This window comes from Ornithorhynchus anatinus, chromosome 11 (assembly GCF_004115215.2).
Source record: "Ornithorhynchus anatinus isolate Pmale09 chromosome 11, mOrnAna1.pri.v4, whole genome shotgun sequence".
In the NCBI taxonomy this organism is placed as follows: Eukaryota; Metazoa; Chordata; class Mammalia; order Monotremata; family Ornithorhynchidae; genus Ornithorhynchus; species Ornithorhynchus anatinus.
In genome coordinates this window covers 36,683,567-36,710,711 of record NC_041738.1, presented here as the reverse complement: position 1 = coordinate 36,710,711, position 27,145 = coordinate 36,683,567, and the positions used below count along the sequence as shown (strand labels likewise).

The window sequence follows — 27,145 nt, the reverse complement described above, 5'->3', positions numbered from 1 at the left end:
TAGCCCCTACACTCGTTTACATTGCGTGTATTTGTACTTATTCATATATTTATCTGTACATTCAATCATTTGCTCTGCTGTTTCACCCCAGTGTGCTTGTACTGCTTCCTGCTTTAGCCTTGTTCATCCTCCGGCTTTCATTTTCCGGCTATAATTTTTGGTCTGTCTCCTCATTAAATCGTAAGCTCTGTGAGGGTAAGAAACAAGTATCTGGCTCCCCTTGTTCTCTCCTAAAGATTTAATATAGGACCTAGCACTCTCTAGGCAGTTTGTAAATGGCACAGATGGATGGTGGATGCATGGATGGATGGAAAGTGAGGTGGCTGTCAGGGAGCCGGGGTGGGTGGTGGGTTCAATAGTGCCAGCTTCTCGAAGGGTGCTGTGCTCCCCACTGCCATCTTCTTCCTGCTGGGTCAGGGTCAGGACCTTCCACTGCCTGTGTGTGTGTAGTCTAGTGAATAGAGAATGGGTCTAGGAGTCAGAGGACCTGGGTTCTAATTCTGGTTCTGCCACTTGCCTGCTGTGTCAAGTCACTTAACTTTTGCCTCGCTTCCCTCATCAATATATTGGGGATTAAATACCTGTTCCCTTCCTACTTAGACTGCTAACCCCAAGTGGAACAGGTACTGCATCTGACCAAATATCCTGTATCTATCCCAGGGTTTAGTACAGTGCTTGGCACATTTTTGTTTTTCTTTAATGGTATTTGTTAAGCACTTACTAGATGCTGAGTACTGTACTAAAAACTGGGAGAGATTCAGTGTATGTAGATTGGACCAAGTCCCTGTCTCACATGGGGCTCACAGTCTAAGTAGAAAGAGAACAGATATTTAATCTCCTTTTTATAGATAAGAAAACTGAGGCAGAGAGAAGTTAGGGAACTCTCTCTCAAGGTCACAAAGTAGGCAAGTGGCAGATCTGGGATTAGAGCCCAGGTCTTCTGACTTCCAAGCCCGTGCTCTTTCCACTTAGGCTACACTGTTTCCACTCCGCTTGCAAACGGCAAATGCATAACAAAGACCACCATTATCGTTACTATTTCTTTCCCTTTCCAACCTGCTCTGGGTTTGCTCTGGCCCCTATTTGAGCCGCCGGAAGTCAGTATGGATGCTAGGCGGGTGGTAGTCCTAGGCTAGCCTAGCCTAGCTGTCAGGAGGACTGGGCTGAGTTGAGCGTGGGGCTGGGGCCTGCTCTCCCTCTCCTTCTTTTTGAAAGGGGAAACTGGGCAGGGAGGGAAGGAGGTAATGATTGTTCCAGGACAGACGGCCAGGGCACCGTGTGTGTGTGCTAGCACACCTGTGTGCATCGGTGTGTGCATACGTGCCTGTGTGGGGGCCTGTGTGTGTGCATACATCCATGTCCCAGATTGGACTGTTTGGTACCTGCTAGCCTGCCCCTTGCTCAGGCAGGTGGGAGTTACTAGGGTCCAGATGAGGACAGCACCATTGCAGGGGGAGTGAATGCTGCAAGCGCCCTGAGGCCGGGTGGTCTGGGCCAGAACAGTCCACCACTGGGCTCTGCACCAGTCAGCTCCCATCGGCCTCATCCAACTTCCTCTCCCTCCTTTCCCATTTGCATTTCCATGTGATCGGTGCTCCTCTTGTGTCCCTCTACTTGGCCGGCGCTCCCTGCCCGAGCTCCCCTCCCGCAGCCCCGGCCTTGTGAAGCCTAAACATCTCTTTGCTCCTGGTCCCACCTCCCCGTGACTCTCTTTCCTCCTTTCTTCCCTGCTCAGAGTCCAGAAGAGAAGGGATCCGCTACCCATTCCGGGGCTGCCAAGAGAGATCCCAGGATGGACCCGAGGTGCAGAGTGGTGGACCTGGAGAAGGTACGTGGCACAGGGTGGCTGGGCAGGAGACAGAGGAACCGGGGGAGAAGGAAGGGTTGTGGGGAAGGGGTGAACAGGTGGGGAGAACTGAAGGGCTCTTAGAGCTCCGGAGAGCGGAGAGAGTGGGTGGTGACTGGGCGACAGAAGCTCTGGGGCCTAAAGGGGGAACCCACCCTCGTGGCTCAGTGGAAAGAGCCTGGGCTTGGGAGTCAGGGGTCAGAGGTTCAAATCCCGGCTCTGCCACTTGTCAGCTGTGTGACTGTGGGCGAGTCACTTAACTTCTCTGTGCCTCAGTTACCTCATCTGTAAAATGAGGATTAAGACTGTGAGCCCCACGTGGGACAACCTGATTACCCTGTATCTACCCCAGCTCTTAGCACAGTGCTCTGCATATAGTAAGCGCTTAACAAATACAAATACCAACATTATTATAACAATTTCCCCTCGGGGCTGCGGGGTGAAAGAAACAGGTACGATGAGCTCTGTGGGAAGAAATGCCACTTTGGTGGTGGGCGATTGGGAGGCCCCACTACAGGGAGGGGCTCTGGGCTTTCTGGGTTACGGGGTGGAGAAAGGGATGGGGCCAGGGGAAGGGGGAGCAAGAGGGAAGGAATGTGGGTCTGAGCTGGGATGCAGAACGGGCTCATCTTTCAACCCTAATGGGGAGAAGAGAGACGCCACCCCGCAGGGAGGGAGGAGTATGCTGAGGTATGTGCCAGTAGGTCACCAGGTTGCCGGGCAGCAGGGAGAACACAGGTCAGTGGCTCTCAGCGGGCATGGCTCTGAGTGGGCACAACTCTCAGTGGGCATGGCTCTCAGAGGGCATAGATCTCTGGGCTCTGGGAGCCTACTGTTCTGGCAGTAGGGAGAAAGTGGGCAGCAAATAAACAGCACCAGGGAGTTCAGCGGTGTCTGGGGAGCCCTAATAACCTTCTGGAGCATTTATGGAGCCGGCACCTGGTTATTTGGAAGCAGTTTCTGCTCATTAATTATCCAGGCCCAGGATGGGAGCAGGGCATTCTCCCCATTTTACAGGTTGGGAAATGGGGACACACAGCGGGGAGGGGAGGGGAGCTGTTTGCCCGGGGCTCAGAGAAGAACCAGATAGGTCGTCACTCGCTCTGCTTCTGATCCTGGGGCAGCCCCCCGGGAGCTCCCCACAGTTTCAGGAGACTGAAACTCGGCCCAGCCCCCATCCAGGCCAGAGTCAGTTCTTAAGATGGAAACAAACCGCCGTGAGTTATCACTCCCCCCTCGCCAACAGGCGTGGGCCAGACATTTGGATCCCAACCCAGAAAGGATGCCCTGCAGCGTGGCCTAGTGGGTAGAGCAAGGGCTTGGCAGTCAGAAGGACTTAAGTTCTAAACCTGGCTCCGCCACTCGTCCGCTGTGTGACGTTGGGCAAGTCACTGCACTTCTCTGGACCTCAGTTAACTCATCTGTAAAATCAATCAATCAGTGGTATTTATTGAGCACTTAATGTGTGCAGAGCACTGTATAAGCACTTGGGAGAGCACAATATAACAGAGTTGGTAGACATGTTCCCTGGCCACAGAGGGCTAACAGTCTCTCTGTAGGGGGAGACAGATTTTTATATAAATAAATAAATCCCGGATATAATACTGTTGGCATTTGTTAAGCGCTTACTACGTGCCGAGCACAGTTCTAAGCGCTGGGGTTGATACAGGGTAATCAGGTTGTCCCATGTGAGGCTCACAGTTAATCCCCATTTAATAGATGAGGTAACTGAGGCACAGAGAAGTTAAGTGACTTGCCCACAGTCACACAGCTGACAAGTGGCAGAGCCGGGAGTCGAACCCATGACCTCTGACTCCGAAGCCCAGCCTCTTTACATGAATGCCCCGGGGGCTGAAAGAGGGATACATAAAAGTTGCAAATCCAAGTTCCAGGGTGGTGCAGAAGGGAGTGGGAGTGGAGGAAATGAGGGCTTAATCAGGGAAGACCTCTTGGAGGGAATGTGCCTTCAATAAGACTTTGAAGGTGGGGAGAGTAATTGATTGTCGGATATGAAGAGGGAGGGCATTCCAGGTCGGAGGCAGGACGTGGGTGAGAGGTTGGTAGAGAGATAGACCAGATCAAGATCCTGTGAGTAGGCTGACATTAGAGGAGCGACGTATGCAGGCTGGATTGTAGTAGGAAGGTAGGTAAGGTAGGAGGGAGTAAGGTGATTGAGTGCTTTAAAGCCGATGGTAAGGAGATTCTGTTTGATACTGAGGTGGATGGGGGCAAGAGTATATAAAGGCTATGGGTTGGAGCTCAGGCTGCTTAGCTGTGTCAGTGTTTCCTCCTCCCAAAGCCCCAGGCATGTTAGGCACGTGCACAAGCACACACACACAAAAAAGAAAACAAAACTGCCTGCCACGCGTGGCCAGTTTACTCCTCCAGTTCTACATCTCTGGTATCCCCAGGAGTTTTGCTGTTAATTCGGCCTCCTGTGGAAACGTGACTGAAATGGGCCTCGTTCATCAGTCTTCCTCCCTGACCCCCACCCCCAACCCCACCGAGGAGCATGGGGCTCTAGGTGCCCGGCTGAGTCACTCTGTGTTCACCCCAGCCAGCTTCTTGCCCTACCCGGGCCGGGCATCCCCACACCCAGCTGTTTCACGGGGTGGTGTTCAGACCGGAGAGCCCAGGAGAGGCTGGTTGCCAGGGTTAAAACCGGGCCTGAATGGGCAAGGCAGGAAAGGAAAGGTCACCCGGGGGTTCGCTCACACTCCCCCTCTCATTCAGCACTTAGTACAGTTCCTGGAACATAATAAGTGCTTAAGCATCATTAAAAAGAAAAGAAAAACCCTCACAGAGTGCCAAGGGCACTCTGTTGCCCAACTGTACATTCCAAGCGCTTAGTATAGTGTTCTGCACATAGTAAGCTCTCAATAAATTCTACTGAATGAATGAATGCCTGTCCTGCATTGCCTGGCAGAGCCCAGCTTCCTGTGGGGGGGATAGGAGCGGTTTGGGTGGAAGCTGTCTCTCCATGCCAGTGGAGATGCCTTCTCTTCTGGTGGGCATTTAATGGTTAAGGAAATAAAATCCAAGTAATAGTTATATATTTAAGTGCTTACGATTTGCTAAGCACTGTGGTAGAAACAGGATAATCAGATCAGATGTAGTCCCTGTCCTGCTTTGGGCTCACAGGCCAAAGGAGAAGAAGAAAAGATATTTCAGCCCCATTTTACAGACGAGGAAGCCGAGGCACAGAGAATCGGTCTATCAGTCGTATTTGTTGAGGGCTTTCTGTGTGTAGAAATACTCGAGAGAGTACAATTAGAGTAAGAGGGAAAAATCCCTGCCCTCAAGGAGTTTACAGTCTAGCATGGGAGACAGGTATGAAAGTATATTTCAGATAAGGGAAACAATTGAATAAAGAGATATATACGTAAGTGCTGTGGGGAGTGGAACCTAGGTGGTTAGTGGGTGAGGACTCAGATGCATAGTTGATTAGGGAGGGAAATAGGGTGAGGAGTTGAGAGATTAGTCAGGGATGCCTTCTTGGAGGGCATGAGATTTTTATTAGGGCTTGAAGATGGTGAAATTAGACATCTGCTGTATGTGAAAGGTGAAGGAGTTCCAGGGAGAAGGGATAGACGGTCCAAAGTCACACAGCAGGCGAGTTGTAGCACCAGGATTAAAACCCAGGCCTCCTGAATCCCAATCAATCATTCAATCAATGGTATTTATTGAGCACATATATGCAGAGCACTGTACTAAGCATTTAGGAGCAAACTACACAATAGAATTGGTAGACGTTCCCTGCCCTCAAGGAGCTTAAGGTCTATCAGTCAATCAGAGGTATTTATTGAGCACTTATGTGCAGAGCACTGTACTGAGCGCTTGGGAGAGTACAACAGAAACAGGCACATTCCCTGCCCATAACGAGCGTACAGCCTACTGAGGGAAGACAATGCCCAAATTCTCCATGTCTAGTGATTGTAAGAGCACAGCCCTGTGTTCTTTCCACTAGGCCATGCTGCCTCTTCCATCCTGCATCTCTTCCTTCCTCTAGCAGGACAGACAGAGGGACAGGCCTGGTCCTGTTCCCAGCCCCTCTCCCCCATTAGAACAGGAGAGCAGACCTGAGCTTCAGGGAAGCAGAATAGTAATAATAATAACGTTGGTATTTGTTAAGCGCTTACTATGTGCAGAGCACTGTTCTAAGCGCTGGGGTAGATACAGGGTAATCAGGTTCTCCCACGTGAGGCTCACGGTCTTCATCCCCATTTTACAGATGAGGTCACTGAGGCACAGAGAAGTGAAGTGACTTGCCCACAGCCACGCAGCTGACAAGTGGCAGAGCCGGGATTCAAACCCATGACCTCCGACTCCCAAGCCTGGGCTCTTTCCACTGAGTCACACTGCTTCTCTAGCCAATTAGCCCTGTTTTCAGAGGAAGCAGTGTGGCCTAGTGGAAAGCCAGAGGAACTGGGTGCTAATCCTGACTCCACCCCTGGCCTGCTGTGTGACCTTGGGCAAGTCACTTCCTTGGGCCTTGGTTTCCTCAACTGTAAAATGGGGATTCAGTACCTGCTTTTCCTCCTACTTCACTGTGAGCTCCATGTGAGAAAGGGACCATGTCCCACTGATTAACTTGGCTCTACTCCACCGCTTAGAACAATGCTTGACATATAGTAGGTACTTAGCAGTTACCCTTTTAAAAAAAAAAAGAAAGAAAGTAGACGGAGCTAGGGCCCAGCTGGCCGTCAGGCCGGGAGATGGGTGCGGGTGGTGGTTGGGAGCCGGGCAGAGGAAGAACGAGGCCTGCAAGACTCCAGGCGGCCGCCAAACCAGATCTCAACTGGATTTGCACAGACAGACCAGTTCCGGCTGGTGAGTGACTGGCTTGGATTAACGGATGAGACAGGTAGCACGAGCCAGGGTCGGGGAGGGATAGAGGGAACACAGTCCTTCCTCTCTTCTAGCCCATGGGGGCTTCTCTGGGCAGATTGAGGGTTGGGACGAGTGGCCCCCTTGGTCAATCTTGAGCGCTCAGGAGTGCCAGGTGAGGGTAGCCAGCTAGTCAAGAGGGTTCCTGGCTTGTTTGCAGCAGCCCTGAGGAGGGCACGGCTCCACAGGGGTGGGGCAGCTGCTGCTTCTTCATCTAAAATGTGTATTGAGGCCGCATGGAGCCAGAGCTGGGGCTTGAGTCCCTCTGCTATGGGCTCAGGCCTCACCCCTCATCGCCTCCGCCGCTCTGAGGCTAAGGGGCCCGACTGCCCTGGTGAGGGAGCAGAGCACGTAATTCTCTTGCTCAGGAGCACAGCCAGATGCGAGAGGCTGATTCTGCAGGTGTGATGTGGTGTCAGGGTCAAGGTCTTGGTGGACAACTTTTGGGGGGTTAGATGAGGGACCCTGCTCTCTGGATTTCCCTGGCAGGTGCTCCAAACTGCTCCAGCCCGAGAACATCTTCCGCGGTTGTGCCGGGACCCGGCCGACGCTGGCCAGTAATCAATCTCTATGGTATTTATGGAGCGTTTACTAGGTGCAGAGCACTGTACTAAGCACTTGGGAGAGTACAATACAACAGAGTTATAGAGAAGTAGCGTGACCCAGTGGATAGAGCATGGGCCTGAGAGTCAGAAGGATCTGGGGCCGAATCCCAGCTCTTCCACTTGTCTGCTGTGTGACCTTGGGGAAATTACTTCATTTCTCTGTTTCTCAGTTACCTCATCTATAAAATGGGGATTAAGACTCTGAGGCGCGTGTGGAACATGGACTGTGTCCAACCTGATTAACTTGTGTCACCCCAGCCTGACACACAGTAAGTGCTTAACAAGGAAACAAGAGTTGGTAGAATGATCCCTGCCCTCAAGCAGCTTACAGTCTAATGGGGGGAACCTCCCACCCCACTACCTTCCCCTCTCTTAACCCCTGCCCAACATTGCTGGCATTAAAATAATAATAATAATGCTATTTCTTAAGACAGGCTCAATTCCAATGAGAGGTTAAAAACCACTAGAGACCAGGAGGGCTGAAAAACCTTCCAGGAAATCCCTGATGAAAAAGGTTCCAGGGGCAAGTGAGCGACAGGAGCTCCCCTCCCGATAGCTGCGGTTCGGGCCTGCTCTTCCCGGGCTCCGGAATCCGCACGGCACTAACATCGTCACCAACTGCTCAACCCCCTTCACGCTGGGTGGACGTGATCTCCGCAGCCCACTATCCCGGTAGTCCAAAAGGCCCACCACCCCGGGGATCTGAGTGGCCTGGTACTCCTGTGACCTTGGACAGATCAGCGGTTTCAAGCAGGGTAGAGGGCTGAGGTGCTGAAGTTCCACTGTGAGTGTGGCAGCATTTTGAGAGCGAGCAGAGCTTCCTGAGCTTCCAGGGAGCTCAAAGGGGCTTTCATTGTCCTCAGAGATCCGGTTCCTCCAGTCCCGGGGAAAGGTCTGGTTCCTAGCTGTTCCAGAGAGATTCAGGGCCAAGAACAGGGGAGGGCAGGAGGGCAGGGTTTGGGGATAGGTTGAGGCTGGATGCTCTTGTATCCTTCTTTCTCTCTCCTCCTTGAACCTAAAGGGGAGGGGGCCCAAGGTCCACAGAAGTGGGAAAAAATGGGGGCTGGAGGGCTTGCGTGAGGCTGGTGTCCTATAGAGTCTCGTCTTGAAGTTCTGGGCTGAGGGAGCCGTTGTTGACCACCCTGGACAAAGGGCCTGGTCCTGCTGACAGAAAGGTTTCAGCTTCTGTCTGCGGCCTCCCTCTCACCACCATCCGGTGCTGACTAGAATCTATGGCCCAGGACCCCAGGCCAGAGAGCGCGGGGCTGCAGCCCAGAATCACGTTCGCTGATGTAATGTGTAGTGGACAGGTTTCTGCCTCTTTCAGCTGTGGCAGCGGCAGGGGCGACTAAAGATGCCAGTGGATGGCTCGTGCCCCCTCTGAGCCCAGTGTGTATGAGTGGGGGGCTGGAGGGAGGGAGACTGGGGCGGGAAGTGCCTTTTGGTCCTTCGCCCTCCTGAGCGGGGCGATCCTCATGTTTGCCCCTGCAGCTCTGGAGCATCTTCCCGCTTGGGTCCAGGCTGGGTGGGAACTGGACATCGGGGAGGCAAACCTGCTCTGCCCTTCTGGAGGTCACTGAATCCAGCCCCTGCTTGCCAGTGGCCGCCCCCTCCCCTCCCCCAGCATCCCCTCCTCTGTAGGGAGCCACATTCCTGACATAGCTCAGTGTGGTTCACCCTTCTCTCCCGTCTCTACCTGCCCATGGAATGAACGAGCTAGGGAGGTGAGGTGGGGTGGAGGGGTTGTTGTGGGGTGTTGTTTCTGGGTGGGAAGGTCCTGGGCCGGTCTACAAGCCAGGTTCCGCTTCCGTGGCCCTGACCCTGCCTGCCTCTCCCACCTAGGAGACTGCAGCCGGCCCGGGCTCGAGGCCCACCCTGAGGTGAGCAATGTTGCCCAGCCTGATTTCTGGAGCAGTGGGGAGTGCTGGCGAGAGGTCGGGGTGGGGAACTTCCTCAAGCATTTCCTCTTCCAAAATGGGCCGAGCCTCTCAGTCTGGGAAGCAAGTCTTCAGAAGGGGCCCCTCTTCGACAGACTTCCTGTCTTAAGGCCTGGCTGCCCCGAGACCAAGGAGCTGCAAGTCAGTTTGCTGCCACTGGCCACTTCATTCAGTTTCTCTGTCACCTGCCCTTTGCAGACAGTCATTCCGGAATCCTTCCCGGCTACTGAGGAGGAAGAGGTAGCAGTTGGTGAAGGGATCTACACACGTTTGTAACATCTATAGGCCTTTCTTCACCTCCCCTTCCTTAGTGAAGCGTCGGCTCTTTGAGGATAGGGACGGTCCGTTGTTCACTATGAAGCCCAGGCCGCTAGCCTGGAAGCTTGCAGATGTGTCTGTGGCCAGGGGAAGCAGGGGAGAAGTCCGCAGGGAGAGACGTGAACAGAGGAGGATCTTGTGGGGTGACGTGGTAAGCAGGTAGGGCAGTGAGGAGCTGAGGGGAGGTAGTAGAAGATGGCCTCAACGTAGACAAACTGAGTCACGAAATGCTGATTCTCTGAGCAGACAGTCCTACCCTTCCCTCCCCTCATCCTCTCCTTTCCCCTGGGCACTGGAAAAAAAAAATGACCCCATGAAATCAAAATGTCCTGTGGACAGGAGAAGGCCAACTGAAAATCAGAAGACCGGCCATCCTCTTTTTTTGCTGGCTCCTCTGACTTCCAGGCCTTCATTTTGATAAAAAAACTCCAACTCCAGAGCAGACACCAAAGCTTGGCCAAGAAACCTCTCCTTGGGATTCCCCCCACAGTGGATACCAGGAGATGGGCCTCTCCTGAGCCATCCTTACTGAACTAGTGTGGCTTCCCCTTTCCAACAGGGAGGAGAGGACAGTGGAGAGGGAGCTCCTCCCAAGGGATCCTCTTCTCAGCCAGGGAAATCCCAGGTTTTGTGGGATTATAGCCAGAGGGACACTGGACCCAAAGCACTTTTTTATGTATTTAAGCGCTTACTATGTGCCAGGCACGGTACTAAGCACTGGGGTGGATACAAGCTAATTAGATTGGACACAGTCTGTGTCCCACATGGGGCCCACGACATCAATCCCCATCTCACAGGTGAGGCAACCGAAGTACACAGAAGCCAGGTGACCTGCCCAAGGTCACACAGCAGACAAGGACTTAGCAAATTCCCTCAGCCTCAAAGGGAAGGATGTAGCCAGGTGACCGGCGTGGGGCAGCCACAGATGAAAGGCTGACCCAAGAGGCCAGGTAACAGCCTTAGGTCCCCAGAAATCCTGAAACCTGGCACCTCTGCCCAATTCCCACTAGGGAGTGGAAAAAGCCTGGAACTGAATTGAGCTATGTTCATTTATGGAGTGCGTATTGTGTGCAGAGCAGTGTACTAAGTGCTTGGGAGAGTACAGTACAACAATAAACAGACACATTCCTGGCCCACAACAAATTTACTGGCTAGAGAACTGTGTTTTAATCCCAACTCCATACTTATCTGCTGTGAGACCTTTGGCAAGTCACTTCACTTCTGGTTCCAAGCACCCAGAGCAGGCCAAGGCTCACAGACAGAGGAAAAGGCTAACTAGGCACCAACAGTGCCTGGCACAGAGTTAGCCCTTAACAAATACCATAATTATTATTTCTACAGATCACACTCCCAGGGCGACCCAAAACCAAATGGCCCCCAGATTCCTTGGGTCCTTGTGGTCTCCCTGATCTGGGCTGGACCTCTGAGGTCTACCTACCCCCAGGAACATGACCCTCGGAGGAGTCCAACTTTGAAGCTTGGTGATCACTGACTTAGACTTCCCCCCCAAACCAGACCTGATAAATCAAGAACCACACTGCACCCCAGATCCCAGTAAGGGGACCTGATTTGGGCTCCCTGGGGTGCCAAAAGCTCTTCCTTTATCTACAGGCCGTTGTGTCCAGATAAATGGGTGCTCAGCCTCAACACCACCCCCATGCCCTTTCTGCATTCCTAAGTCAGCCCTTGGGGAGGACGATCCATTTCTGCTCAGACAGGGGCGGGGGTGACCTCACAGCTCACTGACAGTTCGACAGGGCCCAAAGCCTGTAGGATGTTTGTCGCGGAGAAGCCGATCAGCTCTGGAGAGCAGTGGAGCAGTGAGATGTCCAGTGGTAGAACCTTTGACCTAGCCAGCCCTGACTCTGCCTCCAGCCAGCATTTGTAGATACCCTCCGCTTGGAGAGTTCGGCGGCTCCCATACGTAGCTGGCTGATTCCACCAGCTCTGTTTCCTGCTCTCTGTAGGGACTACTGTAGTGGGGAATGAGGTTGGAAAGATTCAGGTATCTTCTACCCAAGGGCTAAATGGACCCTATTGATGAGGAGGTGAGGCCCCGGTTTATCCGTGGATGGAGAAGGGAATGGGGAGAGGAGAGAAATCTCCAGAGTCATTCTCTGTGTTAGATCATCATGCAATTCTTGGTTCAGCTGGGCCAGAAAGTCTGTCCTGGGTGTGTTTTAATCCTGGAGAAGCCTGAAGCGAGGGTGGCAGCCAGAGCCGGGCCCCGCTTAGGCTAAGTGCAGCAGTGCCCGTTCTCTGCAGGGCATAGGGCATTTTCTAGACACCTGCCCAACCATGGTATTTCCCGCCCATTGGCACCGAAGCCACCTCTTTCACAGGCGTAGGCCTCCTTCGGCGACGGACAGCCAAGTTGGTGACCTGTTTGGGACAGAGCTAGTTCCCCTCGAGAGCACCCGGTCCGAGTTTCTTGTCTCCCCGTCGGCGAGAATGCATTGGCAACACGGCCTCTGTGGGCACGAGGGTTTGCAACTGTCCGTGGATGGGAACAGGAGAAGCCTGGAGGGGCCCAGCGTGGCTGTGTGGGAGCAGATGCCTCGTGCTGAGTGTCACATGCCTTTCAGGGCAGGGTTGCCTTGGGCACTAGTAAGGTAACCGCCTCTGGACCTTGGCTCATCCCTGCCCATCTTAGGCCACCTGTGCTTCTGGCAAGTATTGCCAGGCTGGCGGGCAGAGCATCCTTTCCTACTGGTGACCTGCTGTTTCTCTCCTCTTTCTCCCCTATTGCAGGACCTGGTGGACTGGCACAAACCCCTGCTGTGGCAGGTGGGTCACCTCGGGGAGAAGTACGATGAGTGGGTGCACCAGCCCGTGGACAGGCCCATCCGCCTCTTCCATTCTGACCTCGTGGAAGCCTGTTCCAAAACTGCCTGGTGAGCATCCCATCGGGTCTTGGAAGGGAGGCTGCAGACAGGGGAACCTCCTAAACACATCCTGCCAGAAAACTGGGGCCAAGCAAAGTGCCAAAGGGAAAAGGAATGCCACGGATTGGCTATCACTGAAGGGAAAATCCTGGTGTATGTGTGTATGTTTGCGTTCACATGGGCGAATGTGGATACAGGAGTGTTTGTGTGATTATGAGAGACAGAGAGAGAGATCAGCTAGGAAAGTTGAATTCTACTTAACACTCTGAAAGACCAGCTGTGGCTATGCATAGGGCTAAAATACCAATTCCCTAAGTCAGCACTTAGTGAATGTCCCCTCCTGCCAGCCTTCTTGTCCAGACTGGAGGAAGTGGTGGGACTCCTTCAGATTTTGGCTAGAGGTCCCGGGCAGGCGGGGGTGGCTGCCTGCCTTCCTGCTCCCATTTTTGAGATGCCCAGAGAGGGGCTGGGCAGGGTGACTGCAGGCACAGACCTGGGGGAGGACCAGCATTTTGTGGATGGGGATCCTGAGCTCTAGAACTCTGAGCCCAGCCTGGTAGGATATGAGGGAAGGGGCAGTCAGCAGTAGCTTCCCAGTCACCAGCTTTCTCCATGGCTCTGGAGCTGCGTCTATGAGAAAATTGTCCCTCTGGCCCAAGCTGCCCATTCAGTGATGCCCTAAGGCTCCTCACCTTGTCCAGGTCTCTGAAGGAAGAAGAAAAGCTGATGGGTCACAGCGCTCCTCCTCTCTCTGGATCCCGAAGCAATGTTCCTCTGGGCTTTTGTCCATCCTTTCCTATTTTCATGGCCCGAGGATCCTAAGGCCCACTCACCACAGGTCCTGCCCCTCCGCTGGGGGCAAAGCCTCATCCTCGGTCTGGGGCTAGAGGAAATGAGCTTAACTTGCAGTGAGAGAGAGTGTGGAGAGATTCAGTGAACAGGATGACTGAACCCTGGGGCAGGCAGGGGTGGTAGCTGGGAGCTGCAAGAACCCCCTGTCCTCAGTGTTTTGGGCATTCACCTGCCTGGAGGCAGGGGGCTGGACCAGGTGACCTTTTGAGGTTTCTTCTTACTCTCGGATCTTTTGGGAGGTGAACCAAAAGGTGCCTGGGGAGAAGGGGTGGTGGCCCGGGGGAGGAGCCACCTGCTGAGACCCTTCCCCCGCAGATCTCTGGGGTACAATCCTACAGTCCTAGGGGCTTTGTTCAAGTCTTTGGGGAGGAAGTCCAGCTCGGGGAAGGGGCGTCTTTTGAAGCCTCCATGGGCTTGTTTCCCACTGTGGCCTACAGGTACATGGTCCTGGTCGTGTGGGTCCCGCTGGTGTTGTACTTCAGCTGGCTCTGCTTCAGCTTGCTCGCTCAGGAGAACGTCCGGCTCTTCACGACCTTCACCTCAGGTACCCAAGAGGGCGGCCTGGGTCTGGGCCAGTCGGGGTGCCCGGTTCTGGAGGCCGGGCCTGGTGGGGTGGGGGGCGGTGCCAGAAGGGACCTTCAACCGGAGGGGACCCTCTCTTGGCTGCCTTGGCCGAGGTAACCAGAGAAGGTGGGACTCTTCCCGGCCCCTCGGTCTGACAGGCACAGGTGGGCAGAACCTCAGCCTCCAGCTCCTGCCCTTTCTCTCAGCTGAGGGGTCTGGGCTCCCAGGGCCTGCAGGGAACCTCCTCGAGGCCCAGGCCTCTTCTCCGCACCCCCACCCAGTTCCTGAGAGCCCAGGGAGCCAGACCCACTGGAGCCAATAACAGGTCCCGGCACACTTGCTGCAAGTTCTGGAATCGAGTTCTGGCAGGGGCGGATGAAAGGTGGAGGTGGAGAAGGAAGAAGCCGAGGAGGGACCCAGGTTTGGGGAAACTGGTGGGCTGAAGACTACCAAGCACAGGCCACTCTCCCAATCCTCATTTCTCTTCCTCTGCCCCTCCCCTGCATCCCTCCGGCCTGACTCAGGCTTCCGCTCCACCCAGCCCGGCGCCCCTCTCTGATGACCGTGATCATCCTCTTCGGTGGCGAGTGGGGATTCGGCCCCTCAAATGGATGAATTCCCCCCTGGCCACCCCAGCTCTCTAACATTCATTCAGTCACCCGTAGCCCTCAGGGGTCAGCTGGTCTCTGGGCGCAGCTGGTCTCTGGGCACCGGCACAAACCCTCCGTGTCTCTCCCCAAACAGGTGACCCGACCACGTTTCCTTTTATGTTTTCCCTCCCCGCAGAGCTAAGGGCCGGGCAGGATTCCCCAAAGCTGAGCCGTTTTGTAAAGTCGGGGTCCCCTGGGTTAAGGAAACTCCCTCCTGCCCTGTGACACCCCCCTCCCCGCCTACGCTGTCAGCCTGGGCACAACACGGTACTTGTTACTCTGAAATTCAGCCACTGTCAATCGGCCACTATGCGCCCAACTCCACGGTGGTGGGGCTGGCAGGGCCCGGGCAGGAAAGGGGCGGGGGCGGGGAGAGGCCTTGGCATCTGTCTCTGCTGAATTCCTCCAGAGATGCCACTTGGTACCAGCTCCAGAGTGGGCAGAGGGCGGGGGGCTGGTGTGAGGGGGCGGGACTGGTGTGAGGGGGTGGGACTGGTGTGAGGGGGCAGAGCTGATGGGGGCAGGGCTGGTGTGAGGGGGTGGTACTGGTGTGAGGGAGCAGAGCTGTTGGGGGGCAGGGCTGGCGTGAGGGGGCGGGACTGGCATGAGGGGGCAGGCTGCTGCTCTGCTGCCTCATTGGATGAAGGGGACTCGGCTCACCAAGAGGGAGGTTGGGGGGCGGCGGGGCCGTGCTTGGCAGAGGGATGCCAGCTTTGACAGCGGATCTTACTATGCTTACTCTGCTTACTATGTGCCAAGCGCTGTTCTGAGCTCTGGGATCCTGGTCGGGGAGGAGGGGTGTTAAGGGCAGGGAAAGGGCTCGGTCAGGGCCAGGCCAAGAACCAAGTGTTCGCTGTGCCCCAGAGGAAGGGGTTTGTTCCTGGGGCCTCATTTCAGGCCTGACTGAAGCGTTGGGGAGGCTCCCTGCGCCATGCTTAGCCGTCCGACCTGCCAGATACAGGAGAGGGCCCTGAGGCTGGGGACCCGGCTGGGATTGGCCGAGGGGGCGGATGCCAGTGGGTTTGGGCTGCTGCTGGGGAGCGGCTGCCTTTGGTGGTTGCAGGGGGCGAGCGGAGGGACAGCACCGTCGCCCATTTCCTTTGGGAAATCCCCACCTGCCGCCTGGGGCAGAGCCCGGGATGGGAGCAGTTGGCTCTGGGACGACGGGGCTGGCGACCATGGGGCTGACTCTGCCTATGTCAGACCCGTGGGCGGCCTCTCCCGAGAAGGGACGTGATGCCTCTTTAATTCCAAATGCTGAGAGTTAGGGGGAGAGGGATGCGCCTCTCAAAACAGTGAAAAGTCCCCACGGCCTGGTCTTTTTAAGAGGGGGGTCAGATGGCTGGTATTTTCCGGCGGAGAAGATTCCCTTCTCCTACTTTTCGGTAAAGAGCAGGCTAGCTCCCCGAGGTTGCGATCAGCTCTGCTGTGCTGCATCCGACTCCCCCATGCTACGATCAGCTCCCCCGTGCTGCATCCAGCTCCCCCGCGCTGCATCCAGCTCTCCCTTGTGGGGATGATGATGAAGATGGCATTTGTTGAGCACTTACTATGTGCCGAGCACTGTTCTAAGCTCTGGGATCAGCTTCCCCGTGCTGGCATCAGCTCCCCCGTGCTGCCTCCCGCTCCCCTGGGATGGGAACAGCTTCCCGGTAATAATAATAATAATGATAATGATATTTGTTAAGCATTTACTATGTCCCAACCACTGTTGGGGTAGATACAAGGTCATCAGGTTGTCCGCCGTGGGGCTCACAGTCTTCATCCCCATTTGACAGGTGAGGGAACTGAGGCCCGGCGAAGTGACCGGCCTGTACTTCATGCAGCTCCCCGAGTGCTGGAGTCAGCTCCCCCGGGCTGTGGCCTGCTCCCCCGCCCCCCCCCGCTTCCATCCCTCAGCCATGTGAGGCCGGAGGGCTTCGTGGAGGAGGAGGCCCGAGCCTCGGCCTCCAAGCGCGGGCAGGGGGCGCCCCCGTGTGGCGATCTCGGGCCAGTCGCCCCATCTCTCCCGAAGCTTGCCCCCGTGCCCTTGGCAGCGCCTGCCCTACTCCTACTCGGTGCCTACTCCTCGTTGGGCCATCCGGGTCACTGGCACTCTCTGCAGCCCAGGTGGTCCCTTGCGGCCCTCCCCGCAAAGCGTAGCTCAGTGGAAATAGCGTGGGCTGGGGGAGTCAGAGGTCATGAGTTCAAATCCCCGCTCTCCCGCTTGCCAGCTGTGGGCAGGTCACTTCACTTCTCTGGGCCTCAGTTACCTCATCTGTAAAATGGGCATTAAGACTGGGAGCCCCACGTGAGACAACCTGAGCACCTCGTATCCTCCCCAGCACTTTGAACAGTGCTTTGCATATAGTAAGCGCTCAACAAATGCCATCATCATTATTTATTACACACACACACCAAGTTTCCATTCTTGCTAGGAGGAGGCCCGATGGAGTCGGGGAAGGGAGGTTAGCTGTGTGACCTTGGGCAAATCACTTAGCTGCTCTGTGCCTCACCTTCCTTATCTGTAAATTGGAGATAAAATACCTATTCTTCCCTCTCCCTTAGATTAGTAGCCCCACAGGAGACAGGGACTTTGATCTGATAAGGAAGCAGCGGCTCAGTGGAAAGAGCAAGGGCTTAGGAGTCAGGGGTCATGGGTTCTAATTCCGGATCCACCACCTGTCAGCTGTGTGACTTTGGGCAAGTCACTTAACTTCTCAGTGCCTCGTTACCTCATCTGTATAATGGGGATCAAGACTGAGCCTCACATGGGACAAGCTCATATACCCTTTATCTACCCCAGCACTTAGAACAGTGCTTGGCACATAGTAAGCGCTTAATAAATACCAACATTATTATTATCTGATTGTACTGCATCTGTCCCAGAGCTTAGCATGGTGCTTGGTACATAAAGAGTGCTTAACAAATATTGTTATTGTTGTTGTTGTTATCATTATTATTATTCCTATATGCCCCTGCCTCTTGTCTTGGCCCTTGCTCTCCGGGAAGGGAGGGACAGGATAGCGTTCATCCGCAGGCCCAAGGACCGTGTCTACTAATGTGTCTGCCAACTCTGTTATATTGTCAGTGCTCAATAAATAAGGTTTATTGATTGACCAGGGGATGTAAGGGTTGACAGCAAGGCTGAGTTGCGAAGAGCAGTAGCCTACAGTTGTCACCATAGCCACCAGGAAACCATCGGCAGAGAAGTCAAAGTGCCCTCCTGGGTTCACCTTCAGCGATCAATCAGTTGTATTTATTGAGTGCTCACGGTGTGCAAAGCGTTGCACTAAGTGATTGGGAGATCACAATATAACAGAGTCGACAAATGCGTTCCCTGCCCTTAATGAGCTTACAGTCTAACTCTCTGGCTCACAGCGCTGTTCCATGATAGATGCCACACCAGATTGCTCCGTAACCTGTGTCGGATCCTGAACTCGGATTTCTCAAGGATCCAGGCGTCGTATTGAATCACTGTGAATGCCCAACTACGATTTTGCCTTACCTTGATCTGGATCACTCACTGCTGCTCTTTCAACCGTTAATCACTTTTTGATTTCTCCTATGTCCTCTCCTCCCTCTACATCCCAGCCAGTGCTTTCTTTTCCTTTGTAATATCCTCAAACTCCTGCATGGGCTTTTCTCTTCATCTTCATGCCAATTAGCCTGCAACGCCGCTCCCTTCCTTGCCGTCCCCCAAACCAACACCCCGCCGACATCCAACGTGGAGAACCACCGGTCTGGGGGACGGCGGGCCGCCGCACCTCTTTAGAAAAACGCGCTCGCCTTCCGGCGTTTCGGCTCCGCTGCCACTCACACCGTCTCTCTCACTTCGTGTCCGTGCAGAGTACTCCATCCCCATTCACAAGTACGTGTTCCCGCTGTTCTTTGCCCTCGGGATGTTCCTATGGACCATGGTGGAGTATCTCATTCACCGCTTCCTGTTCCACATGAAGCCTCCCGCCAGCAACTATTATCTCATCACGCTGCACTTCCTCATGCATGGCCAGCACCACAAGGTGAGGGGCAGGACCAAGAGGTGGAGCGTCTGCCCCACGCGGCCGGGCAGCTCCCTCGATCGGCTCTTTTTGGCCCCGCTGTCCGTCAGGAAACCACGGCTTGTCTCGTGGCGGGGCTGGGGGGGACACTCTTGGTAGAGAAAGGTCATCCGCATTTCAGCTCCTGGAGGTCGTTGGTCTCTAGACTGTGAGCTCGTTGTGGGTGGGGAATGTGTCTCTTGTTATATCGTACTCTCCCAAGCGCTTAGTACAGTGCTTTGTATACCATAAGCGCTCACTAAATACGATTGAATGAATGAATGAAGTTGGTCCTGGGAAGCTTGGCACCCAATGCCGATTGGATCTTCCCTCCTCTGGCCAAGTTTTGGGGTGTTTGTTTTTTTTTATTTTATTTTAATGGTATTTTTTAATCTCTTACTATGTGCCAGGCACTGTACTAAGCGCTGGGGTAGATACAAGGTTGGACATAGTCCATGTCCCTCATGGGGCTCACGTTCTTAATCCCCATTTTACAAATGAAGTAACTGAGACACAGAGAAGTCCAAACGACTTGCCCAAGGTTACGTAGACAGGTGGCGTAGTCGGGATTAGAACCCAGGTCCTTCTGACTCCCAGGCTCATGCTTTATCTACTATGCAGCACTGCAAGTCAAGAGCCTCTCAAAGTCCGGGCTGTTTCTTGAGGGTTGGAGAGTCGTAGCCAGATCAAAACCTGTCAGGCTGATGCTCTTAAAGGAACCAGCTCTGTTTGCCCCCGGAACTCCAGCTCCTCAGAGAGATGGAGATGGAAGAAGGGGTGGAGCTGGTTCCTGCTTTTCAACTCTGATTCATTCAATCATATTCATTGAGCACTTACTTTGTGCAGAGCACCGTACTAAGCACTTGGGAGAGTCCAGTATAGCAGAATTGGTAGACGTGTCCCTGCCCACAGTGAGCTTACAGTGTAAAGGATGGGAATGGAGAGGGCTTTCCCCCGATTAGACTGTAAGCCCGTCAATGGGCAGGGGCTGTCTCTATCTGTTGCTGATTTGTACATTCCAAGCATTTAGTACAGTGCTCTGCACATAGTAAGCGCTCAATAAATGCTATTGAATGAATGAGAGTGCGAGAGGTCAAGTTTTGGATGATGGCCACTCTCCAGCATCTCCTAAGTATCATGGCTTAGGAGCTGTACCAAGCTATACTAAGAATTTAGTGCAGTGCTCTGCACCCAGTCAGCGCTGAGAAAATACGATTGATTGGTGGCTGGGTCCCATCTTGACAGAGGAATGGGAAGATAAAAAGCAGCAAGGCCTAGTGGAAAGAATATGGGCCCGGAAGTCAGAGGATCTGGATTCTAACCCCGATTTGGACACATGTCTGCTGTGTGACCTTGGGCAAGTCACTTAACTTCTCTGTGTCTCAGTTACCTCATCTGTAAAATGGGGATTAAGAATGTGAACCACATGTGGGACATTAACGGTGTCCAGCCTGATTAGCTTGAATCTATCCCAGTGTTTCAACAGCATCTGGCACATAGTAAGCACTTAACAAATATTTTTTTTTTAAATAACTTGAGGTGCCTCCAAGGGGCCTAGTGTCCTCCAGTGCCCCATATGGAAATAAACTTCCTCTCCTCTCTCTCCCAAATTATTAGGGCCCATGGGGTCTCCTGTTGGCCTAGATTGAGATCGGGGTGCCCTTGATGGAGCCCATACATTTCCAGGCAGTCTTGGGTTGCCTGGCTTGGGCTGAGGGTTGGGTGGGCTAGCAGAGAAGCACTAGGGACTGAGGAGTACTACAATTAAGGGGAAGGATCAAGAAGACACCACCCAGGGAGGGTTTAGTTGTGCACCAGACCCAGGGATGGTTCTGGAGTCTCTCCTGGCATTTTGTTTCACAGTCACCCTACGATGGCTCCCGCCTGGTGTTCCCTCCGGTGCCCGCTTCTCTAGTGATCGGGGCCTTCTACTTGTTGCTCCACTTCATCCTGCCTGAGGCGGTCGGGGGCTCTATCTTCGCTGGAGGCCTGTTCGGCTACATCATCTACGACATGATGCATTACTACATGCACTTTGGCTCACCCCGCAAGGGCTCCTACCTGTATGGACTAAAGGCCTATCATGTCAAGCACCACTTTGAGCACCAAAAGTCAGGTATGTGCTGGGGTGGGGTGGGGAAATCCTATTTCTCTGCCATGGCACTGGGCCCGGGCCCCCCGTCAGAAGTAAGAGGATCCTCCAAAGGAAGAGACTGCGAAGTAGTACATTCTGTGGCAAAGCCATGAACTTTGCCCGGAGAGTAGAGGGGATGGAAGAAGGGAGTCCTGGGCCAGCATGGTCTAGTGGACAGAGCATGGGTCTGGGAGTCCGAAGGACCTGGGTTCTAATCCCAGCTCTGCCACTTGTCTGTTGGGTGACACTGGGCAAGTCACTTAACTTCTCTGTTACCTCATCTGTAAAATGAGGATTAAGACCGTGAGCCCCATGTGGGACATGGACTCTGTCCAACCCAATTTTCTTGTATCCATCTCAGTGCTAATTTCAGTGCCTGGTACATAGTAAGTGCTTAACAAATACAATTAATATTATTATTATCCTACCACTTGGGGCCTCTCCCATCAACGGGATCCACATCCAAGCACTCCAGAGATGTTGTCATCTTGATTACAGTCCATCTACGTAGTTGAGCATCTTGGGGTCTTACCACTGGCAACCCTGAAGCCACCCCAACCTGGCCACCTCCTCCTGGTACACATATCTTTAAATTATATGTAATAAATTCCTTATTCATATTAATGTCTGCCTCCCTCTCCAGACTGCGAGCTTGTTATGCACAGGGAACGTGTCTGCTAATTCCGTTGTATTGTATTCTCCCAAGCACTTAGTACAGTGCTCTGCATATAGTAAGCACTCAATAAATACCACTGATTGATTGGCCCTGAGGAACGAGCAGACGTGTCCTCCCGCTCCCTAACTCGAAAATCCAGGGCCCAAACCTCTAGGCCCCGCCCCCGCCCTCCCATCTCACCATCTGCTCTCTGGTTCTGATTCCTTTCCAGGGTTTGGCATCTCCACCAAGTTCTGGGACCATTCCTTCCACACCCTCATCCCAGAGGAAACCTTCGAGAAGGAGCAATAACACCACCTCATCCCTTCAGTTCGCCGGTCGGGCCAGCTCATCTCCAGTGCCGCTCCAACCTTCCCGATCTCTCCGCCTCCCCTCCCTCCCTCCCCCCCCCCCCCCCCCAGGGCGGGACTCCGGAGGATGCCACCCGGCCGGACAGGAAGGGATCTAGGGATCCAGGAGTCTGAAAGGAGTCTGAAAGAACAGAGGAAAGAGCCAGAGCGGGAGTTGGTGCTTCTCAGGGCTGGGGGAGTCTTGACCTTGGAAATGGGGACACACTCAGGGTTCTTCCAAGGAATAGTTAAGGGGGCCAAGTGCCTTCGGACAGACCCCAGAAACACCTGACTCGGACACGTCAGTCCATCAGGCCAGAGGTCCCTTTGAGTAACTCGACCCTGGAGCCCCTCATCTCCCCTGCCCGGGGTCTCATCCGCTCCCCGCTTCCTGTGACCAGAGCATCGGTGGGTCGAAGGGCCAGGTGGGGCCCTGGGTAGAGAGAGTGCAGCTCCCAGAGGGGAATGAAGGAAACAGACCCTTCAGGAGGAGTGTGAGGGTGAGAGCAGGTTGCTGGGGTCAAGCAGAGAAGCTCAGGAGCCCTGGTAGAAAATCCCTGATGCTGGGCGCCCTGCCAACCATCTAAGGCAAGGGACCGAGGGGCCGGCGGCTGGTACAGGGGAGGGGGCTGTTGTTGTTGGATTTTCAAGTGCTTTACTCCCGTAAGCGGTTCTCCTCTCTTCCCTGGAGTGCGTCTCACTGCTCTCTCTCAGGGCCTGACTGCTCAGACCCTCTCCTCCTTGGGAGAACAAAAGGGAAAGGAAGAGACTGGGTCTCTACCCCTTGTTGTCCTCAAGCATATGATGGGCTCCCGTTGACCGGGCAGAGAGAAGCTCCCTTTGTGCCGTAGGCCAACGGCCTGGGGTGGAGATTGGCTCCCTTGGGCTCCTCTGTCCCATCCATATTCTGAAACGTCCACCGCAAGTGCCTACGGCCAAGCCAAATAGCTCCCTGCCTGAGCCCCGCCCTGGCACCGCAAGGACTCTGGCATTCGTTCAGGAAGAACCTGCCCTGCAGAGGGCCGGAGTCCGGACGTTAGGGCCGAAGAGCTTTGAGGAAGACCTGCTTCTTGCCTGGTCTTAGGAGGGGCTGCCCATGGAGCGGGAGGCCGGCCAAAGATACCAACCTGTGGTTTCCCTCTCCCAGAGCACCAACTCTAAAAAACTTCAACTTTCCTGTCTCCCCGACCCTTGCTTCACTGAGAAGCCGCCGAGGCCAGTGGAGAGAGGGAGTTCCACGAGAATCCAGTCCGCGCATCCCGCTCTCCCTGCCCCTGCTTCCCATCTTCCACCTCCTGCAAGCCCTGCTGCCCACCGCCCCCACCACCTTCCACTTCCCTCAAAAACCACCTCCTGCCTCCCATCTCCTACACATCCTGCCCCCGCTCTAGCCGTCTCCCCCTACCTCCCCGCAACCCTGCCGCCTGAGCAAGGCTGCTTTTCCCCCAGGGCAGTGAAGTGACGGAGGCTGCTTTTCCCCCAGCTTGCCTTCTTCCCTTCCTTCCCATCTGTGCTCAACCACTGCCGTGGCCTGGCCCTCGGGGGCTCACTGGCCTTAGCCAAAGCCTTAGCTAGACCGGAGGCTCCCTCGCAGACTGTCCCGGGGCCTAGCTGAGAACTCTTCCCGAAGTCCCCAAACCCTCAGTCCCCCAGCCTCTGGCCGGATTTAGGAGCGAGTGGGCTGGGGATGGGCACCTTGTCCCTCAGTGTTCCTGGTCTCTGCAGCCTCTCTTTCTCTCCCTCGCCAGACCCAGGAGACCTTCCTTGCCCTTCCCCAGCTCCTCCTAACCCAATCTCCCTTACTGCTTTCCAGGGGGTCTTATTTATAAGCCTTTTAAAACCCTCCTCGCTTGGCTCATGCCAAAGGGGGGTGAGCTGCCTCTCTCCTAACCCCCGTGTGTCATTCTCCCAGAAATGGTTTATGTTTCTTCCCTCTACAATTACTACTTGAAGCTTTTTAAAAATCCAATGAACGTCGAGGCTAAGAGATGCAGCTTGGGCTGATCCTATGATTCCTAGTGTTTACTGTGGTGATATTTAAAGGTTTTGGACAAAGTATACAGAGCTGTAATTGTGAAACAGAGTTGTAAATAAATTGTTTATTTTGAAAAATAAAACTGGAAAAAAAGACAGCTGTTTGGGATCTCTTGTGGCTTGGGGTCCCTGCAATCCCTCGTTGCCTCTGGTCCAAAGAAAGAGCACCAGGGCAATCTCCTGGGATTCTGTAGAAGGAGAAATTGTTGTTCTGGACCTGGCCTAAATTTGCTGGATAGTCATATGGTAGAGAATGTATCTGTTTGTTGTTACATTGTACTCTCCCAGGCGCTTAGTATATGTTCTGCGCACAGTAAGCACTCAATAAATATGATTGGATGAATGAATGAATATGATCCTATTCCAGTTTGATCCACCTAATTACTGTGGCATTTGTTAAGCGATTACTATGTGCCAAGTACTGAACTAATCCGTGGGGAAGATTCGAGATACCCAGTTCAGATGCAGTCTCTGTCCCATAGGGAGCTCACAGTCTCAGGGGGAGGGAGAACGGATATTTTATCTCATTATTACAGATGAGGAAGCTGAGGCAACAAGAAGTTAAATGACTTACCCCAGGTCACACAGCAAGCAAGTGGCAGAGCCAGGATTAGAACCCAGGCCTCCTGACTTTCAGGCCCGTGATCTTTCCAGTAGACCACGTTTTCCCTACCAAGACACTTCTGACTTTTAAAACTTAAGGATGACTTGTTTCTTCCTATAGCTTGAAATGGAAGAGGAGGCTAAAGCAGCAGTCTAAATAAGAGGTCAACCCTTATCAGCAGTTCTATTTGCTGTGGGTTCCCTCCCTGTTCGAAGCCAGGTTTATCTTGAGATGCCTTTGGGCTGGAACAGCCTCTCTGTATTGCCGACCTGTTTACCATCTCCCAAGTTATACTGAAGCTGTCTCTAGAGAGCACTCACCGACCTCCCTGTTTGGAGTGTTCCTGCGAGGGGATGTGGAAGTTCATTCATTCATTCACTCATTCAATCGGATTTATTGAGGGTTTATTGTGTGCAGAGCGCTGTACTAAGCTTGGGAGAGTAGATACAACGGTAAACAGTCTCATTCCCCAGGGAAGTTCTGTTAGCAAAGCTGAATGGGAAAAGAGGTCAATTATTCTTGGAAGGATTTATAGTTTTGCAATAATAATAACTGTGATCTGTGCTAAGTGCTTATTTTGTGCCAAGCACTAAATTAAAAGCTGAGGTAGATATGGGACAGCCAGGTCAGAAACAGTCCTTGTCCCACACAGGGCTCACTGTCTGCCGGGGAGAGAGGAAAATGTATCATCCCTGTTTTGATAACCCCCTTCCTCTAGGATATGTGGGCCTCAAAATCACCAGTCTGACTTTAATCATGTGAAGGGTTATGTGAAGCAAGAGGGTGAGAGCAAAGGCTGTGATATAGAGCCAGTGAGTGCTCGTGATGGAGCATGAAAGGAGCTCAAAGTTCAAGCCTGGAAAGCTTTCTTTGCCATGCTATTATTCTGGTTGCATTTTGTTGATATTCCTGAGCCCTCTCCCAAACACTCTGAACAAGCAGCATTGGGGTTGGGTACAGGGAGTAGCTCAATCCTTTTCTCCCTATCGCACTCCGTCTCCGCCCTGAGCCCTCTCTGCAGGCCACCTAGAATCGAGGAACTCGGACGTATTACTGGGGGCCAGCGAGGGTCAAAGGTGGACAGGAAGACCAATCTTTCCTCCCCACTCACCTCAAGGGCCATTCAGATTTAGGTAGTCTGTACTCCCATTTACGTCCGCTACCCTTCTTCCTCCCTAGGAATTCAGACTTGTAGACTGTGAGCCCGTTGTTGGGTAGGGATTGTCTCTATCTGTTGCCGAATTGTACTTTCCAAGCACTTAGTACAATGCTCTGCACACCGTAAGCGCTCAATAAATACGATTGAATGAATAACACAGGAGTAGCTGTATATAAATGTGTATGTATATCTGTATATATATCTCACTAGTGCTAACTAAAAACAGGAAGCTCTGTCTGAATTTTGAAAATATTTTTTCAAATGCAGTTTCCTTTGAGCACTATTAATGTCTATCCCGCTGGTGTGTGTATCTGGATATCTCATGTGTGAGTGCCCGTTCATTAATGTGTCTCACTCTTCTAACTCTCCCCATAAATCAATCTAAACCACCCAAAGACTTAATCCTACTGCAAGACAGTGTAGGCTTCGTAAATTGCAGGAGACAAACTCTGGGAGTGGTTCTGCCACTTGTCTGCTGTGTGACCTTGGGCAAGTTATTAACATCTCTGTGCCTCGGTTACCTCATCTGGAAAATGGAGATTAAGACTGTGAGCCCCGTGTGGGACAAGGACTGTGTCCAACCGGACCCTTCCGTACCTTCCCCAGTGCTTAGTACAGTGCCTGGCACATTGTAAGTGCTTAACAAGAATCATTTAAAAAAATGGTCCAGGCCACAACCCTTCTCTCTTTTGTTACCCTCTGCAGAGAACCACCCCACAAGCCCAGAGAAATAATCCTGGAGATGCTAACTCCTACTCCTCCACCAGCTCCCTCTGCCACACACATTTTTTTAACTGTTATAGCAAGGGGAGAACTAGAGTGTAGCTAAACACAGCTCGAGAGATAAAGCAACACTCAGCAAAGATTCTACAGTCTCATTTTATGAAGAATCTCTAGACTGTAAACTCCTTGTGGACATGGATTGAGTTTCCCAGGCCTATTGTATTGTAATAATAATAATAATTACTATGGTATCTAAGTGCTTACTATGTGCCAAGCACTGTTCTAAGCCCTGGGATAGATACAAGGTAATCAGGTTGTCCCACGTGGGGATCACACCCTTAATCCCCATTTTACGGATGAGGTAACTGAGGCCCAGAGAAGTTAAGCGGCTTGCCCAAGGTCACACAGCAGATAAGTGGTGGAGCCGGGATTAGAACCCACATCCTCTGACTCCCAAGCCCGTGCTCTTGCCACTAAGACACGCTCCTTTTCCAATTCATTTGCTCTCCCAAGCTTCTCCGAAGGTTGTACTCTCCCAAGCACTTCGTACAGGGCTCTGTGCATAGTAAATGCTCAATAAATATCATTGATTGATTGATCGAGGTGGGCAGAGAATAATAATAATAACGGCATTTGTTGAGCGCTTACTTTCTGCCAGGCACTGTACTAAGCGCTAGGGCGGATCCAAGCAAATCGGGTTGGACACAGTCCCTGTCCCACATGGGGCTCGCGGTTTCAATCCCCACTTTACAGATGAGGTAACTGAGGCACAGAGAAGTGAAGTCTGCTAACTGTTGCACTGTACTTTCCCAAGTGCTTAGGACAGTACTCTGCACCTAGTAAGCGCTCAGTAAATACCACTGATTGACTGAGTGATTGATAATCTGTGCAGAGACACGAAGCGGTTCCCTCCCTAGTGCTGC

The 27,145-nt window shown here is 53.2% G+C and overlaps 1 protein-coding gene across 1 annotated transcript in view; it reads left to right on the top strand.

Moving 5' to 3' along the window:
- Positions 1–24,083, top strand: part of FA2H (fatty acid 2-hydroxylase) — a 56,441-nt gene extending 32,358 nt beyond the window's left edge. Inside the window, exons 3-8 of the mRNA XM_029076088.2 lie at positions 1,736–1,828; positions 12,345–12,487; positions 13,768–13,874; positions 18,373–18,545; positions 20,427–20,679; positions 21,585–24,083. Of these exons, the coding sequence (XP_028931921.1) occupies positions 1,736–1,828; positions 12,345–12,487; positions 13,768–13,874; positions 18,373–18,545; positions 20,427–20,679; positions 21,585–21,664 (849 nt within the window). The 3' untranslated portion in view covers positions 21,665–24,083. The remainder of the gene's footprint in view (positions 1–1,735; positions 1,829–12,344; positions 12,488–13,767; positions 13,875–18,372; positions 18,546–20,426; positions 20,680–21,584) is intronic.
- The last annotated feature ends 3,062 nt before the right edge of the window (positions 24,084–27,145 follow it).